At 40.7% G+C, this 20050-nt stretch overlaps 1 protein-coding gene across 1 annotated transcript in view; it reads right to left on the reverse strand.

Moving 5' to 3' along the window:
* The window catches only part of fkbp9 (FKBP prolyl isomerase 9), a 29173-nt gene extending 9901 nt beyond the window's left edge, over nucleotides 1–19272 (reverse strand). Inside the window, exons 1-7 of the mRNA XM_034160793.1 lie at nucleotides 18948–19272; nucleotides 11570–11715; nucleotides 8025–8214; nucleotides 7804–7949; nucleotides 6464–6653; nucleotides 1927–2072; nucleotides 1649–1838 (exon numbers count right to left, since the gene is read on the reverse strand). Of these exons, the coding sequence (XP_034016684.1) occupies nucleotides 1649–1838; nucleotides 1927–2072; nucleotides 6464–6653; nucleotides 7804–7949; nucleotides 8025–8214; nucleotides 11570–11715; nucleotides 18948–19150 (1211 nt within the window). The 5' untranslated portion in view covers nucleotides 19151–19272. The remainder of the gene's footprint in view (nucleotides 1–1648; nucleotides 1839–1926; nucleotides 2073–6463; nucleotides 6654–7803; nucleotides 7950–8024; nucleotides 8215–11569; nucleotides 11716–18947) is intronic.
* Between the last annotated feature and the right edge of the window lie 778 nt (nucleotides 19273–20050).

The raw sequence follows: 20050 nt of genomic DNA on the forward strand, positions 1-20050 counted from the left end.
AGCGATGAGGCTAGGAACGCACTCACAACACAGACAACCAGCACCGGCGCCCCCCAGAGGTGTGTGCTCTCCCCACTGCTCTTCTGCCTTTTATACCAACGACTGCACATCGAGTGACCTGTCTCTTAAACTTCTGAAGTTTGCAGATGACACTAGAGATGGGGACAAGTTTGCCAACAGGTAGGAGGTTGAATGGCTGGACCTCTGGTGTGGTCAGAACAACCTGGAGCTGAACACGCTCAGGTGCTCCAGCTTCCTCACACTTCCAAAGAAATGCAGATTTGGTGAATTGATTATATTATATTAGATTGTGCACACTCAATTAATTGAACAAAAATAATCCATGTTTTTGTTTTCTAATGCTCAGATCATATAACAACTGTGTTATAAACTGAAACCATTCTATGGGTGAAACTCTTCTCAATAAAGGCTTAAAGCCTTTCACAGCAAACCAAAGGGGAAGTGGGAAAAAATGCTACACTCTCTGTAAAATAAAAAGAAAGAAAACTGCACAAAGTGCTGTTGCTAGGATGTGACACAGGGTGTTGTATGGCTGGGGGTGCCTGGCTGCCTTTGTTTCTGTCTTCTGTTCTGTCTTTTGTTTTTCCTTCCAGATGGCTTGCGTTCAGGACTGAGTGGCTGTGTGGCTGAGCTATCAGGACCTCACCCTGATCACCTGAGGCTGGTCATGTGCAGCTCGTCAGGACTCACAGCTGTGGTGCATCTACATAGATTGGGGCATGGTGGCATTTAAGTCTGGAGTACACAGTGTGTATTTGCCAGAGACTCGACCTTGTGACCAGACGGGTGAGATCGTCGTCTTGAGAGCCATCTCATCATCATGGATGCGGAGACCGTCCAGGTTTGATGCCATGGTCTGTGAAAGAGGAGGGGGTGAGGTCTCACGCTCGTCAGCACACTTCCTGAGGTACGTTAGGTTTTGTGACTAACATTAGTACAGTCAGTAAATGTGGTGTCCCTCACACCTTATTATATTGAGCTGTACGTTAGTCATGTATCGGCTTCCACTGCAGTGGAGTTTTGTGAACTGGATGTTCCATGCCTGCAGGGTGGGAAGCTGATTAGTGATTAAGTCAGGAAGTGTTTGCTGTTTATGTACACCTTTGAGTGGTCTCTCTGTGTGTGGAGTGTGGACTCACATAATGGTTTCTTCTTTCACAGACTCGGTTTGTCGCGGCCACCTGGGGGGTGTCGGCGGGGTCCTTGGGTCCGAACTGTTTCTGGCTCCGGACCGTTTGTGCTGCTGGGAGCACACCGTCATTCCACCACGCCAGACCGCGCACTCATTTGTTTGTAATTTGCACATCACTGTTATGTTATTAAATTCAGTTATCCTTTGTACTGTGCTCTGCTTATTTTATACTGGGTCCTTCAAACGCTGGTCGGTTCTCCGTCCTGCGTCCGTCACATAACACAGGGTGCAGTTAACATAAATAGAACGGTGGTGGGTGAAGAGCAACAAACCAAAATAACGTCTCCTTTAAACCTACACTGTGATCTTTAACAAATATCATGAAGTGGAATTTGATGTAAAACCTGTTTCATACAGGATGCTGACACCAGCTGCACTCTCCTGGTTTTGTTGCACTTCTCCTTTAGCTTCTGGCAGATGCAATATCTCACTTACGTTGAGTCGATGTCCGTGCCATCCATCAGAGACGCGTTATAGTGATATTTAACAAAGTCTCCTTTCTTGGTGAGCTTATCGCACACTTCTGGCTTGAACGTGACCGTGACCTCGGTGCTGTCCAAAGGGTTGTGGAAGTCGATCATATGAATATCGAACACTAGCACAGCTGAGCCAGGGATCTTCGTGCCTGAGAGAAAGATGGCGAGATGCGTGAAGTGGCATAAAAAGGAGAATTTGCTCTTATTTAACACACAGATATCTAAACACAAGTTTACCTGTGCCCTCCTCCCCGTAGGCGAGATGTGGGGGGATGATGATCGTGCGTCTCTCCCCGACGCACACGCCGATCAGCCCCTCGTCCATGCCAGGGATCACGTAGCCCCGACCCACATAGGTGTCGTAGGTATGATTACGAGAGTAACTGATGGAAGAACACAATTAACACAAATGATCCTGCTGCTGCACTGAGGAAAATGAAGAAAACCATCAATGTGGGAATTAAAAAATTTTTTTTAATCAAACTGTTTAAATTAAGGCAGTGAGCCATTATGAATAACATCCCAAAAGTAATAATCAAAGCAATACATTTGATTATGTTCTAAGCCCAGTGCACCAGAGCTGCATCCAGAGATGTTTCTGTTGACATATTGTGATGAAATTCTGAATACGAGGAGTTGAAAAGTGTTTGTGGGAAGACGCGCTTCCTGTTCGATCCCATATGCAAAACCGGAGCATATTTTAAGTGTGTAGAGGAAATGAGACATCAAGCAAGGAGGGTTGACCGACAGACAGAATTACATCAGGAGGAGAAAGTGGTCATGTTGCTTCATTAAGTTTCAACACAAGTAAGCAACACAATTCATGTTTCATATCAAATACTAGAGCAGCGTGCTCGTACAGCGCAAACATCAACCAACACTAGTTTCCAATTCCACAAATTTTTACCTTAGAAAAAAATTTCAAGGTCAACATCTTGTTAAAAGTGGAAATATAAGCTGAAATATAATACAAAATATATACTCAACAAAAATATAAACGCAACACTTTTGGTTTTGCTCCCATTTTGTATGAGATTAACTCAACGATCTAAAACTTTTTCCACATACACAATATCACCATTTCCCTCAAATACTGTGCACAAACCAGTCTAAATCTGTGATATTGAGCACTTCTCCTTTGCTGAGATAATCCATCCCACCTCACAGGTGTGCCATACCAAGATGCTGATTAGACACCATGATTAGTGCACAGGTGTGCCTTAGACTGCCCCACAATAAAAGGCCACTCTGAAAGGTGCAGTTTTGTTTTATTGGGGGGGGGATACCAGTCAGTATCTGGTGTGACCACCATTTGCCTCATGCAGTGCAACACATCTCCTTCGCATCATCCGTGAAGAGAACACCTCTCCAACGTGCCAAATGGCAGCAAATGTGAGCATTTGCCCACTCAAATCGGTTACAACGACGAACTGGAGTCAGGTCAAGACCCCGATGAGGACGACGAGCATGCAGATGAGCTTCCCTGAATCAAAGGGATTTTCAATAATCAAATATCTGCTAAATCCGCCATAGGGATCAGATGCGGATCAAACTTAATTTATTCATTCAGAGTGCCAGTTTGCTCCTCATTGTCACAAATGAGAGTGATTGAGGCACTTTTCATTGAGCTGTAATGCAAAATGTACACCGAATGGGCTTTTCAGTGAATTCAAATGTCCACAAAATCCACAATCCGGATCAGATCCAGATCAAACTTTGTCAGGTGATAGTAAGTGCGAGTCTGCATATCACTTTCAAATATAAGTGTGATTGGGGCATGTTTGATTAAGATATAATGTAAAATTTACATTAAATGGGGTTTTCAATATTAAATTCAAATGTCCACAAAAACTGTAATCCATATCAGATTGGATCAAACTTTTTCAGGCAATAGTGAGTGCCAGTCTGCACCTCACTTTCAAATATGAGAGTGATTGAAGCATGTCTGATTAGGATATAATGTAAAATATACATTAAATGGGGTTTTCAATGTTAAATTTAAATGTCCACAACATCTGTAATCTGGATCAGATCAGGATCAAACTTTGTCAGGTGATAAAGGATACCATCCTATATAACACTGCCAAAAATTAAAGAAAAGTGATCTTTTTTTGTCAGAGTTATGAATTTTTGAAAATTTGTATCAAAGATAGGGATTTCCAGATTTCCTGATTTTGCCCTTTGATGTTGTTGGATAATATCTGTGCTAATTCCTTATTTTATGTTAGTGATCAAGTATTTGCCTTTGTTATTTGATTAGAAGTCTCTGAGATCTGGTTTGAAGTTTAAACATAAGAGTTAAGTTTCATTTCCATCACACATGTGCAAGTTTCAGATACAGGGAGGGCTCCCCCTATCTGTGAGCGCCAGTAACATATCGAATTAACCACAACACTGCAACACCCACATTGTATAAAAGTGTTGTGTCAGTTATGTGCGTGGTCTTTCACAAGATGGTGTCTGTCTGTGAAAACCCAGGCCTGGTTTTCAAGGTGACCTTCAATAAATTCAAAATGAGGAAAATATCAGTGTGGTTCTTTGTAAGAGGCAGCAAATTACATAAAGAGCCAGGAGAAGTTACTATGTATAACCTTGAAAATTGAATCAGTTCTTGCCAATCAGGATATGAATCTTCAGTAAAAGATTTAATAGCAATATTTGAAAAATTGTGGGCTTCAGGCTGTTCACAAACAAACCAACAAATAGGTGCGAAAACATAACCTCTTCCAATTTCGTTGGTGGAGGTAATGAAAGAGAGGCACTGTCCAATCCAAAGGAGACTAAAAAAACTGCATTAGTGAACAGTATATAGGAAAGCAATCACTGACTCCTCTTCTTTTTTCCTTCAGTTTTCTAACTGTGCTGCAAGATGGGAAAGACGGCGTCAGTATGGGCCTTTCTGGCTGCTGTATCAACATGGCAGCCATGGGTGCAATTTGATGGAGGATAGGGGGGACATGTCCCCCCCACCTTTTCAACCAGGGGGGACAGAATATGGTATGCTCCCCCCCCACCTTCTGTAATATATGTGTGTACTATTATGTGCAAAACCATGTCAGAATAGTATCTTTGTTTCTGCAAGTTTGTATTTTTAGCAGCATTGACTTGTTTACACCTGTTTCTTGTTTGTCACATTTTGAATTTTCTGGGACTGCATTTGCCCAGATCTGAAACCAAAAATATTTGCTTCTAGGGACTAGTGTCTACACATAAGTGTCAATGGACCATATGCTAATTTACTAAATTCTGAAAGTTAGAAAAGGAAATCAGAAAAGCTATCTTGGACCTCAGAAAGCCCATCTGCAATTATTGCTTGATCTCCAAAATCAGTCTATGCAAGTGAAATTATGTTCAGTATGAGTGTTGTCATTAGTGCCACTTTGAAAATTAAATTCATGATAAGTAATTTATTCTAAACTTATGATCTCTTGTTTTATCAAACTTATGCAAAAACAAATCTTGACAAAAAAAAATACAGTATGTGATAGTTAATAATTATTAAGAGCCTGTTCTTTCATATTTATGAATACATTTTACCACATTGCAGTTGTTTTTTAATGAAAACTCAACCTATCATTCTTTTTGAGTTCTACACATGTGGTGATACCTTATTTACACCAGGATGTTAATAAAATCAATGCTGGCTATTCTCAGAATAAAGTACTTATATCCACAGTTTCAAATTGCATAAGTCAAATGGTGTCCACTTTATGGTCTTCTCAAAACATTAAAATTATTGTTCTGGATGCTCAGAATGCATCTGAGTTTATCTAGAAACCGTTGGCTTCTGGGAGCCTAAAGTGGCCCCCAGACCCCCAGCCTATGGGCTTCGGCCCTGCCGGCCTCGCACTTTGTCCCCCCAATTTCTAGTTCTAAATTGCGCCCTTGATGGCGGCCTACATGAGGAGGTCCGTTCACATGTAGCTACGAAGGTCTCATTTTTATGATAACACCAATTCATTCTCACAGGTACACCAATGAACAGATGGTTATGAATTTTATTTTCCATTTCTTCTATTTACATACATACATCTTCAACTGCCAATCCGGGATCGGGTCGCGGGGTGTATTTAAACGTACCTAAATCCTACATACTGTAGCTTTTAACTTTTACCACATATGAGTCCAACTGTTTAATAAAGCAGAATAGCCCATATTATGCAAATTTTTTGTTTATAATTTTTAAAAGTATGGCTTTTAATAGGACTAATGATAATTCAGTACCTTTATAAGTTTTTATTGACACTTTTTAAACTCTTCCTTCAACTCTTCCTTCAAAACTGCCAAAACTAACACAACATGGAAGACGCAGCAAATATTTTCAGACATATACTGTTACACAATAGTAAGTCCCTTCGGCTGCTCCCTTGTTTGCACTTGGGGTCGCCACAGCAAATCCAAGGTGGATCTGCATGTTGAATTGGCACAAGTTTTACGCTGGATGCCCTTCCTGACGCAACTCCACATTACATTGAGAAATGTGGCAGGGGTGGGATTTGAACCTGGAACCTTCTGAACTGAAACCAAGCTCATTAACCACTTGGCCACCACCCCAGGAATCAGGAAACTGCAACTGTTGTTCCAGTTGAGGTATTTTAAGTTCCATTTCCTCTCATCAGACTACATCAAAACAGTAGAGAGCTGCTGCCCCCTTCAGATTACATGAAGAACCGCAGGCATAACATGAAGTCACGCTGAAATTTCTATTCTACCGTGATGGTTTATTTATCAGGTGTTTTTTTCTGTGCAGTAAATGAAGATAATAAATATGCACCTGGAATCAAAAAATGTTCCATCGAGGAGCGAGCCATTATAGTGATAACGCAGGAAGTCTCCAGCAACCGTCTTCCTCATGCAGGATTCTGGAACCACCTGATTAGTCACTGTGATGCCGTCCCTGGGGTTGTGGAAGTCCAGCAGCACCACGTCAAACACCAGAGACGCCTGTCCGGGGATGTCACTGCCTGGAGAGAGAAGACGGAAGGATGGAGTGATGAAGAAATGTGTAAAATGCTCCAATCAATAATAATATGACAGGAAAATTGACATGACAACAACAATTCTGTAAAAGATATTAGTTGAGCAGGGGCAGATTAATGCATGGATTTGACTGGACTGAAAACTTGAGGCCCCAAAATGATAAATAATAAATGCGGTGGCAACCAATTACACAAACCAACAATTGCTAACAGAACAGAATGCCCCTGTTTCTGTTTATTAAAGGAAAAATTAAAAATTGTGTACAGTATTTTGGGGTCCAACCTACAAAAGAGTTTCATTAAAACAAATTTTCTTAACATATTTGTTTAAAAAAAAAATCACTTAAATTGCTACGAATTAGTGTTTAGGATATTTTGAAAACTCTTGTGATTGCCTTGAGCTCAATGTAGCTACTACCACTTTTGGCTAAATTCGATTGAACCTGCATTAATGGTACATGTCCACCAGGTGGAGATACTCGTATTGCTCCATTTCAAGAACCTTGAATACAGGCTGCTGTGAGATGCCACAATGACCAATCTGTTGCTTATATTAGAAGATGTTTGTGTGCATGTAATATATAGGAAAATGTTTTTTTTTTTTTTGGGGGGGGGGGGGGGTTCAGATATGGATTGTTATTGTTATTGAACTGGACTTTAATATTTTCTCTACATATCTGATACTTGAAAATGTAGGTGTGGCCTTGCTAGTTTAATTTGTTGTTACTCATCTACATGCTGATTGTAATGGTATTTTAAATGTAGCCTTGGGGTGAAATGAATCAGCTCCTATCATCATTGTTTATGAGGTGCAAGATGCACAGTATAAAGTTATTTTTATGATAGTTGGGGGAAAATGGAGTGGATGAAAGTATATGGGTGATCTACTGCCCCTATATGGTCAAAGGGTGCAACTACATCACCTCTTGCAGTCTGCACCAAGTTATGATTTTTTTGCCACTATTCGGTCAAGACTTTGACAGTGATCTAGATCTGGCACATTGTTACCCAGCCTGGATTTACATCCGGACTAAATTCCATTAACACAACACACACGCCACCCAGTTATTTTTAACATCAATATATTTGTTTTGGAGTTACTAACCAACAATGTCCCCCATATGATGACACTCACCATCCCCGTTTTCTCCGTATCCAAGTGAAGGCGGCATGGTTATAATGCGTCTCTCTCCAGTGCACATTCCCAGAAGACCCTGGTCCATACCAGCAATCAGCCAGCCGATCCCCACGTACGTGTCATAGGTACGCATACGAGTGTGGCTACAGCGAAGCACAGACCAATCAGATCAAACATCGGGGCATATGTGTGCGAATGGAATTTTACGCAGAACAAACCTGGAATCAAACAACGTCCCATCCAGCAGCGTCCCATTGTAGTGATAGCGCACAAAGTCAGACACCTCCACCTTTCTGGAGCAGATGGGCGGAGTGTAGTAGGTGTTGATCTGAACGCCATCCTCTGGGTTCCACACATCGAGGAGCAGAACGTCAAAATGGAGAATGGAGTCAGGAGGAATGACGTTACCTGGATGGGAGACAAGTGCATGTCATTCTCGGCGCTGTCCAAACAACCAGATCCAGGTTTCCTCCCTGAACGTCCAACTCTTGCACGTGTAAACGTACTCTTCATCTCTGCGACGTCGTGTTTACATTCTGGCTAGTCTAGGCGTCCTGACAAAATAGTGAGGTCATATTTTAAAGTGTCTATTGATCCTCATAAACCTGGTATCTTGGTGTCCATTTTATTCCGAAGCTGTTCAATCAATTTTGAAAACTTTTTTTGATTGAAGGTCTTCAAATCACCAAACTGTATCTTTAAAGTGCTTCAGCTTTTGTCTACATGTTAGGTCCCACAGTTGACAGTGCATGTCAGAGCACAAACCAAGCATGAAGTCAAAGGAATTGTCTGTAGACCTCTGAGACAGGATTGTCTCGAGGCACAAATCCGAGGAAGGGTACAGAAACATTTCTGTTGCTTTCAAGGTCCCAATGACCACAGTGGCCTCCATCATCCATAAATGGAAGGAGTTCGGATCCACCAGGAGTCTTCCTAGAGCTGGCCACCTGTCTAAACTGAGCGGTCGGGGGGAAGGATCTTAGTCAGGGAGGTGACCAAGAACCCGATGGTCACTCTGTCAGAGCTCCAGCATTCCACTGTGGAGAGAGGAGAACCTTCCAGAAGGACAATCATCTCTGCGGCAATCCATCAATCTTGTTTTTCATGTTGTCATTATGGGGTGTTGTGATTAGAATTTTGAGGGAAAAAATTATTTGCTCTATTTTGTAATAAGGCTGTAGCATAACAAAATGTGGAAAAAGTGAAACGCTGTGAATACTTTGCACTGTACCTGACAAACCCTTCACAATTTCACCCACTGGTTTTCCAAAGAGCAGTTTTGAACCCCAACTGGGACGACTCTAGATGTCACCATCTTGGCAGTGCCTCACTCTGCCTAACTAAGATGAAAGAAGGCAGAACACACTCATCAACTCATTGGTACCAAGCAAGCTAAAGCTAACAGGGTAACTCTGGTTTGGGTGTTTGATTAACACATAGTTTGCCCGATTGGGTGCTGGTTTTGTAAAGATGGTTTAGGTGCACACATTAAAACTATAAGTGGCAAATTTCTTTAATAACAGTGACATCATCAGTGATGCTAACGGCACCAAGCCACTGATACCTGCTAGTTTGTGGTAGAATGAAAATTAAATAATACTAAAATTTCTCTCAATGGAATATTGGAGCACTGACTTCTTCAAAGGTCTGTTAGTACTATTAACTGCACAGCAAGCCATATTATTTCAGATAGCCGCCTGTGCTAGCAGCTAGACCGACCCACTAGCTGTCACTGAACGTGACCACGCCCCTAATTATGCATAACTTTGTGGTTTAAAAGATTTTAAACTGATTAGTTATATAAAATTTGCACCTGTCTGGGACCAGTAACAGGAAAATTAGCTATGGTACATAGATACCAAAATCACTTTTTGTACTAGTCTGTAAACAACTTGCTTTCTGCTATGAAGTTTGAACATGAGCATGTATGGGGATTAACTCACTTTTGGAACCAGCCTCACATGGCCCAGTCAAGGAACTGCATCTTTTGGCACATCTGTGTGGGCTTCATTTTTCAACACTGGAGGTTGCTGCTTTGTTTATAGGTCTTAAAATTCTACACGTCATTATTTTCCTATCTCATTTCATTTGGTTGGCAAACATAATAAAAAAAAAAATGTGTACAGTTTACTGATCTGATGTCATTTGCAGGTATTGAATTAACTTTTTTCTCTGTGCCGTTGGAGAAGGCAACATGTCAGGTTTTCTTTTAAGTTGTGACACGTTCTTCAGGTGTGTGGGAGCTGCAGAACAAACTGTGTAGGAGAAGGCTCTGATTAAATGATCAGGGTTGATGACGTGACAGACCTTTAATGGGTTTAACTGTCTCATTTAACATAACTTCCATCTAATGTCTCTCTTCTTTAATGTTCTTTTCATGTTTATTCTCGCTCTTCTTGTTATTCTCTCATGTAGCTTTGTAGCTCAAGGCCTCGGTTTTTGACGTGTCCACACACGCCTCCTCTGTTCACACACACCGGTCTCACTTATCTTCTCATCCATCCATTTTCTTCCGCAAATACATATTAAAGCACACACTCCTTTGCCATGTCCTGTTGTAAAGTTTCGCTGCCCTCTCACGCGACTCATTTTGTGTTTCCAGTGTTTTGAATTGAAAAAGCATCTCCTGAGGCAAATGTTTCTTTTTGTTTTAGAAACTTTTAAAAGCGGTGTATCGTTTTCTCAAGAAAGCATCCCCATCGCCCAGCAAGTGTCACTAACTTGTGTCTCGAACACTTCCAAAGAATTCATCATGTTCTGAAGCAATTGATTCAGTGTTTTAAAAAACGCTCAGTTGTTTTGCCAAATGATTCAGTGCTGCAGAATACTCAAAACACTGAATCCTTTGGTAAAGTAGTACTTGTTTCACTGTGGCTTATGAGCACTTTGAAACAGTGAAGCAGCTTGCTGAAAGAGCATTTCCAGCCTTTTGAAGCTGAATTATTTTGTTTCACAGTGTTTTGATGCTTATTTAATTTACAGTTCAAGCATTTCAAAATAGTGAATCATTTTCTGCATCAATTCTTTCCGTCTGAGTACATAAAGACAGCATTTTATGATGCAACTGGGTCATTTTCTGCCTTGAGCATTGTGAATCTGGCTCTTTTTGTAAAGCAATTGGTTCATTTGATATCTTGAGCATGGTGAAACTTTCTCATTTTATGAAGCAATTGGTTCACTTGCTGCTTACAGCATTTCAAAACAATAAATCAATTCCTGCATCAGTTGTTTCAGGTTTAAGTACCTAAAGACAGTTGATCTTTTTTGAAGCAATTATTTAATTTCCTGTCTTGAGCCTCTTGCACTGATCTGAATGAATTCATTTGTAATAATGGCATTTTTAAACTGCGAATTGTTTTCTGAAGCAATCACATCATTTACTGCCTTTAGCATTTTGAAAGTGTGAATCATTTTCTGAAGTAATTAGTTCGTTTACTGTTTTGAGCATTTCAATACAGTAATCCTTGTATGAAGCAATGTGTCATTTAGTATTTTGAATGTTTCATAAGAGCGAATCATTTTCTTAGCCAACTGGTTTATTTGGTCCAAAGCATAAAAAGCCTTATAACTATGTGTAGAACATTTCAAAAGGGGGTTTAAACCCAAAAGCTATTCACAAAGCTATGCCTACGGTACCTATAGTTGCACCCAAGAAGATTAAGTGCCATCCCTTTATGAAACCCGGTAATGGACATGCATATGCAGTCTTAACTGAATCCAAACTTCTGATGTGTTTATATCAGAGAAATCGTAGCGTACTCACCATATCCCTGTTTTCCGTAGGCAAGCTGTGGTGGGATCTTGACTAATCTTCTTTCATTGACACACATCCCCACCAGAGCTTTATCCATGCCTTCAATCAGCTGCTTCTTACCAACAAAGACGTTGTAGGTGCTGCCGCGATCGTAACTGGAACGCAAACAAACATATTCCTTATTTTGTAAGTCAGTTAACAACATAAAGTCATTCAACACAACCACGGCTAGATCCAGAGTGAAAATCTGACAGATACATTTTTGCCCAATGATAAAATAAAAATCGTACGTGTCTTGTTATTCAATAATCTTCATTCTTTTATTCATATTTTATTTTATTTGTGTATCACATGGCTGTGGAACTTCCCTATAATTTAAAAATAATCAAGTTTTTAGAATTTTACAGAATTTATTCGCTCCAGAAGAAAAAAAAAATCTACAAATTTACAGTGTAGTTTTTGGAATTTTATAGAATTTATTTCTAATAGTATTTATTTGCTGCAGAAGAAAAATATAACTACTAATTTACAGTGTATTTAAAATATGAAGAAAGTTCTGTGTGTCAACAATGATTTAATTTCTTTGATTATCGGAAAGTGTCCTATGCCACGTGACCAAATGGGTGCCTTCGTTTGGATACATGTGTTTAGTAAATAAATAAAATTTTTCCAATCTGAAAGTTGGTGTGTGGCATAAATACACTTAAACCAGGCATACTTCCATGATGATTTATGGATAAATTAAATAGTTTTACAATCAATGCATGTGGCATGTCCGATATCTTCGGCATCAACAATCGACAGCGACTGAGCGAGTGTTTTTTTTTCCAAGTTGCAGCCATCAATTGACCAACGATTTTATTCGGAAAACCACCGAAAATGTCATTTCAGTCATCATAGAATACTTTTAAAACCACACTACTGTGTGAAAAGTATTTATAAACCACTCACCGTTTATTGCTGAAATAAGCGCCCAATTTTCCTTGCACAACAACTTTTTTCCTGGATGCCATGATCATCAACTCAACAGGACTGACGCTATGTTTGTTTTGATCTACCTGTGCGGTGCATTGTGGGATCAAATCAAAAACTGTGTTCACCGCGGGGACACGTTCGGCACTATTCGAGTTTTTTGTTTTTTTACTGGTGATGAACGATGCGTAAAAAAATCTGACAGATGCAACTGCATCGGTCCAAACCGGTCTGGATCCGGGCCTGACAACGTACCCTATGAAGAACCTGGTTTTCTATGAGTTTAGTAAATACTAGCTTGGGAGTTCAAAGTTTTTGAAATTAAAATTAGTTTTAAAAATTAAAATTAGAGTTAAAATTTATTGTAGAAACTCAAGATATTAAGAATACGGAACAGATTTGTACATGTACTGTACATCACATGTAATACCTGCACTGGGAAAACAAAGCCTCACTTGAAGAAAGCCTTCACAAGATGTGGACTAGATCTATCAAAAAGGACTCCAGAGTGTACTATGTAAAGATGCATTGAAAAGTGTATCTCAGCATCTAAAGGTAATTAAAAGTGAGCCATTGCTGTAATCCTGAACCTGGACATATAGCACACTGCCTTTTCTTCAGCAACTTCCATTTACTTATAATTAGCAGAGGGCCCAATACAGGTCTAGACTTCTACCACATACTTCTAATTCTTCGAGCACTTCTGGTAGCATTTTCCCAGTGGGTCAAACACGGGTCTGGGCCTGGACTGTGTACTTGCTATTCTTCCAATGCTTCCAGTTTGCAGTCAGTCCAGTATGATCTGGACTTTGACCACATTTTGGCTATTCTTATGGTACTTCCAGTAGAGTATTTGCAATGGATAAAATAAGGGTCTGGTCTGGACTTTCATCACATAAGAGTTATTCTTCTAGCACTTCACGGTCAGCCAAATACAGGTTCAAACTTCAACCACATACCGGTGGTCCTATTGATACTTTTGGTAGTGCATACCCATGGGTCAAACACAGGTTATAATCTCTACCACATACTTGCCGTTCAGATGCTTTTTCTGTGAGTCCAATATAATCTGGACTAGGGATGGGATAAGATTTTATGGATATCGATGCCATTATCGATTCTGCTTATCGATCTGATTCCTTATCGATTCCCTTATCGATACCTCGTGAATTCTGTACTAAAAGTAGGCTTTACAGGTTTTCTATGTATTTCATTGAGTCTTAAAGTAAATAAATATGAAATTGGTCACTGTATCCTTGATCTCTGGACATAAATAAAAATAAACAAAACAGTATTTCACTTTGAAGTTATTAATTCAGACTGGATTCTATCGTTCTAACTTGACTCAGCAGAGAGCCGCGCAACGTTTGGAGCTGTGTGAACAGAACGGAGGACGATTCTCGTTTCTTTTTCGCAACAAGACAGGAGTCCCAGTTAGTAACTTTAATCCGCACGAAAGTGACTCACAATTACAACCTGTACAACCTGCCTCCATGCCATGGTCCCCAGCACTGGGAACCTCCCACTCAGTGCTGGGCCTCATTTGAGCCTGTTACTGTAGAGGACATCTCAACCATCATGAATAAAGTGAAGCCATCCTCTGGTATTTTGGATGTTCTTCCGTTTAAACTGTTTGTGAATGTATTTGACTCCATCGGGCCCTACATTGCTAAAATGTTTAATATATCTTTGTCGAGTGGTGTGTTTCCCTGTTATTTTAAACATGCCATTGTGGAACCACAGTTAAAGAAAGCTGGATTGGATTCTACAGAGCTCAAGAACTTTAGGCCAATATCTAAAACCCCTTTCTTGGCCAAAGTCTTGGAAAAGGTAGTCTGTGCTCAATTGAGATCGTTTTTGCAGGGTTAGGGTCAACATCCATGACACTTTTCAATCTGGGTGCCGTGAGTTTCATTCTACTGAAACAGCCCTGTTGAAGGTGTCTAGTGACATGATGATGGCAGCTGACACTGGCAAATGTTCTGTGCTGGTTCTGTTTGATCTGTCTTTGGCGTTTGATACCGTTAACCATGGCATTCTGATAAACAGATTGCGGGATTTGGAATGTCAGGTTGTGTTTTAGAGTGGTTTACCTCTTACCTGACTGGTAGAACTTTTAGTGTGACGGTGGGCAATGCAGTGTCTGAATCTGCAGATCTTCTGTGGGGTGTGCCACAGGGATCGGTCTTGGGACCTGTTTTGTTCTCGTTGTATCTCCTTCCTCTCAGCAAGCTGATCCAGCAGTTCAGTGATGTGTCCTATCATTTGTATGCCGATGATCTGCAGCTGTACTGCTCTTTTAAGACAACTGAGCCACAGAAACTCTGCTGTCTCACAAATTGTTTGGCCAAAATTAAGGAATGGCTCACTGAGAACAGTCTGCAGTTAAATTCCAATAAGACTGAGACTCTGATTGTAGCACCAGATAGTGCTGTACCTGGAATTAAGCAGCATCTCGGTAGCCTAAGCTGTACGGTCAAAAGCAGCCTGCGTAACCTGGGTGTCATTTTGGATGGAGGAATGTCTTTGGAGCAGCACACAAATTACCTGGTTAAGAACTGTTTTTTCCAAATTCGGAACATCTCTAAGCTCCGTAAGATGGTGACTTTAAAAGAGCTTGAGATGATTGTTCATGCATTTGTCTCATCGCGTTTGGATTATTGTAACAGTCTCTTCACCTGTCTGAATAAGAAGGAGTTGGCCCGCCTGCAGGTTGTGCAAAATTCTGCTGCACGCCTGCTTACCCGCACCCGCAGGAGGGACCATATTACTCCTATTCTTAATACTTTGCATTGGCTGCCTGTCTCCTACAGGATTCATTACAAAATCCTGGTATTGACTTTTAGAGGTCTGCATGGACAGGCACCGGAGTACATCAGGGACCTGATCCAGCCTTATGCTTCCTCCAGGAGCCTCAGGTCGTCCAATCAGAACCTGTTGATGGTTCCTCTGACCCGTTTTAAAACTCATGGGGACAGATCTTTTAAAGCGGTGGCGCCTAGCCTCTGGAATGAGCTTCCCTGTGCCCTTCGTTCTCTGGATTGTATAGATACTTTTAGAACGCAACTAAAGACGCATTTCTTTAAGTTAGCTTTTTAGCCTAATATTGTATTTTATTGTTTTCGTATGTTATTTTTAGATTATTTTTGTATGCCATGTGCAGCGCTTTGTGACCCTGGTCTGTGAAAGGCGCTTTATAAATAAAGCTTACTTACTTACTTACAATTGACATATTCAAGGATGAAAGTGGTGAAAAACAAAAAAAAGCTGAAACCCCAAATTACCCCCCAACACCACCTGCATGAAAATGTTTCAATTCTAGAACCTCTGAAATGCAATCTGGGACTATTCCAGATGATAAACTGGAGTGAGTGCAGCATCCATTTAGGTGAGGAAAAAAAAACAACTTTCCTTATTCAAATTCAGTCCAGTAGTATTCTGCTCTTACAAGGATGCAGCAGTTTTCTAGTTTGGCAGATAGTTCTGGAGGAAATCACTGAAGAAATTAACACATTGAAAATATGGTTTGACCGAAACAAACTTTCATTAAACTTAAATAAGACAGGGATGAAATGGAGGTGTAAGAGTCACTAGGTGTTCACAGGAAACATTTATTTCTGTATGTATGTATGTATGTATGTATTTATTTATTTATGTTCATTGTTAGTTGCTTTTATATTTTCTGTCTCTATTCAGGTTCTTTTTGTCTCGTTCTCTAAAATTGTATATAATAATCATTAGATTATTAATATATAAACAAAAATAAATTTAAGAAATATTACAATTTGAAAACAAATGCACCCGAACGTGATGAAAGCTGCAACTGCTTAATGCTAACTTTTAACATTGAAAATGCCATAGACATGCTAACGCGTTAGCATCGCTCCCGTTTTTAAGTTATAAAATACATCTATCAACTGTTTCAGAAGACCATAACAGGTCGGTTTAACATAGAAAATGTAAATAATACTCACAGACGTATGCTCGTTAGGGTTTTATCGGGGGGAAATTAACCGAAAGAAAGAAAGAATAAATGAAGCAATAGATCGAAGCATTGCTTCAATCTGCGAACCACTGTTTCAATTGGTTCAAGGTTCAAAGCAAAGCCGCGCTGCAGAAAAGTTGATTACGGACCCGCTGCAGGGTCTGTAATCAGTGTAGAGAAATTATCATTTTCCTGACAAACACCCCCCAAAAACAACGGCCACTCTGAAGGACCGATAACTGAATTGTTAAACATAAAGCTTATTGATGTTGGTGGATCGAATCATTTCTTAACGATACCGGAAAGGAACCGGTTCTCGATACCCATCCCTAATCTGGACCATGACTACAGATTGGCTATTCTACTAGCACTTCTTGTAACGCATTCTACCCTTCTGTGACCGGGCAAACATCGATTGCCAACTCGTCAACTGTGGTCTATTTGCTGGGATTCTGCTCTTCGTCATTTGGATGGCCCATTTTCAATTTTTTCAATTTCAATTTATTTTCATTTATATAGTGCCAAATCACAACAGAGTTGCCTCAAGGCGCTTCACACAGGTGGTCTAACCTTACCAACCCCCAGAGCAACAGTGGTAAGGAAAAACTTCCTCTGAGGAAGAAACCTTAAGCAGACCAGACTCAAAGGGGTGACCCTCTGCTTGTGCCATGCTACAAACATAAATTACAGAACAGTTCACAGAACAATTCACAGACGAATATACAAGAAATGCTGTTGGCGCACAGGACAGGAGGGTCACCCCTTGAGTGGTTGGTCCTTGCAACAGCTTGCTTAGTTGCATCATTTCTGTCTTTGCATGTGTGACAATTCTTTGCTGTGCTTTGTTTTGCTATTTTGATATTGGTAGTATGGCAAAAGCAGATGGTCACCCCACTGAGTCTGGACTGCTTGAGGTTTCTTCCTATAATATAATAAAACAGATAAATAAAAGCTGAGGGATTTTTTTACTGATCACTATTGTCAGTGTGCTTGCTCATAGGCTGGGTAAGGTTAGACCTTACTTTATGTGAAGCTCCTTGGGGAGACTTGTGTTGTGATCTGGCGCTGCATAATTAAACTCAACTGAATCAAATTGAATTTACAGTTGGTCAAACGCAGGTCTAGACCTCGATCACATAGATATTATTTTTGGTGTCGGACGGATTAGATATTGGACCACTGTTCTAGCACTGGCGAGTGAAGCTGGCGGTGTGCTGGTCAGCAGAACTACTAGCTCCTGATTTAAATAGCTCAGTGAAGGCAGCAATCACAAACCTGGACCTACTGATGCTTTTTCATAAAGGTACCTTGACACTTGCATGAATTTGATCCCCCGCACTGGCACGCAATCTGGCCTGCACATAAGTAAACCTCTTTTAAACTGTGCATAAACTGTCCATAAACCATGGATAGCTGAAAATTTTGAAAAGTTCAAAACTTCTGGCACGCATTAATTTTGTGAAATAGTCATGAGCTTTGCACAACCTATTTCAAAACATTGCATGTCAATGCGTGTTATGACGACATCTATAATAAACATAACTGTACAGATACATCATCTAACTCATAAGAAGGAATGAAAGTGCAACTGTTTTACCAATCCATTACAATTACCTTTGAGACAAGATTCCAAATGCAATCTCCACCGCATGATGGGCACAAGACAACCTATAACTGTAGATAATTTCTCTGTGATTCTGGGAGCGATGAGTCAATGGTTTCATTAGCCAAGTTCTAAGAGCAAATGTGCCATCGGCTACGAAATGATTATTTTATATAGTGTGGTGTCAAGTGGGACACATTAGCACGACCAATTTGCGGGGCAGTGTGGGCATCAAATTCATGCAAGTGTCAAGGTACCTTAATTTAGAAGAAGCGCATTACATACACACTGAATGTGTTTGCTCTATTTAATCTATCCTAATTTTAGTTAGACACAATGCACCCACTAGGGGCAGTGAGCAGACATAGTCCAGCACCTATAGGTACCAATTCCCCATCTTGAGATTGTCAATAGTATGAATTTAAGCATATTTTTGGATGGAGGGGTTTGATGAACACGCACACACTCCATGCATAAAGGAAGTAGGCATGGGTGGATTTGAGCCCAAGACCTACTAAACTCTTGGCCATAACCTACGATTTGATTAGCTAACGTTTCAAAAATTAAAAACACAAATGCACATGACCTAGGAGCCCCATCTGACGTTTAGACCTGAGACTCTATGACGTTTGCATCCCTGCATGAAGGTTGTTGGGTTGATGCCATTTGATGAGACTGTGTAGATCTAAAGCCTGCCTGCGTGGCTTATATGGTCAACCCACAAAACGCGCACTTCGCTTTTACGCGCACGGCGCTGTTCCCGCCGTGCGCACGGTCCGTGCGGTCTGCACTGTGAGAACCAAGTCCATCCACGGTACGATACTCACCTGGAGTCGAACTTCTTACCGTCCGGAAACATCCCGTTGTAGTGATACCTGACGTAGTCTCCCACTTTGACTGCGCGCACGCACTGCTCTGGCACGAAAGTTTTCTCAATGAGGATGTCATCTAACGGTACCGGGGGCGCGTCGCAGGCGGCGAACGCCACCAGAACCGACAGATACAACATCCACTGGACGCAATGGAGCATTTTCACTGCACGCAAAATCTAAAACGACGGCCTTGCTCGTAAATACGGCCTGTGCTTCCCTCTGTTCCCCGGTACTAATCCACGGACACGACCAGAAGTCCTGCCCCCGAACCCAGCAAGCGATCATCTGTCAAGTTACATGAAAAAACACACACAGCATCCGGTTAGACGTTTTAGCGTAAAGTAGTAACACCGTGCGCACTGATTTATGGATGGACAAATAAAGCGGGGAAACAGCAATAAAACATTTGGATTTAAATCAAATCTAAATTCCAAATAGCTGGCAATGTAATTGCTACAATTCATATTGGAAAAAAACAGGCAAAACTGTGAAATAAAAAAATCTGATGAAAATCCCTGCATAGATGATCAAAAGAAAATCAATGCATTAAATTTTGCAATCACATTTTTTTAACCTCCATAAAGGAGGTCGTTCTTTCATTGCTGTCTCTCTGATTGTTGCATCGTCTGTGAGATATTTCAAAATGGCATGAATTTATTTCAGGGAGACGTGTTGGAGAAATTAATTGGGGGAGGTGATGGTCTAGTGGGTACGGTGTTGGGCTTGAGACCAGAAGATCCTGTGTTCAAATCCCCGCCTGACTGGAAAATCACTAAGGGCCCTTGGGCAAGGTCTTTAACCCCCTATTGCTCCTGGTGTGTAGCGAGCACCTTGTATGGCAGCACCCTGACATGGGGGTGAATGTGAGGCATAATTGTAAAGCGCTTTGAGTGTCTGATGCAGATGGAAAAGCACTATATAAATGCAGTCCATTTACCATTTAATCTTTTGTCAAGAAACAAGCCATTGCATTTTGTTGATGATCTAGATCAAGGGGCAGATTGTGCATTTGATCTGTGACCTGCTTTGATCTTTAATCGTGATTCATTTGAACCCAA

Source organism: Thalassophryne amazonica, chromosome 20, assembly GCF_902500255.1.
Source record: "Thalassophryne amazonica chromosome 20, fThaAma1.1, whole genome shotgun sequence".
In the NCBI taxonomy this organism is placed as follows: domain Eukaryota; kingdom Metazoa; phylum Chordata; class Actinopteri; order Batrachoidiformes; family Batrachoididae; genus Thalassophryne; species Thalassophryne amazonica.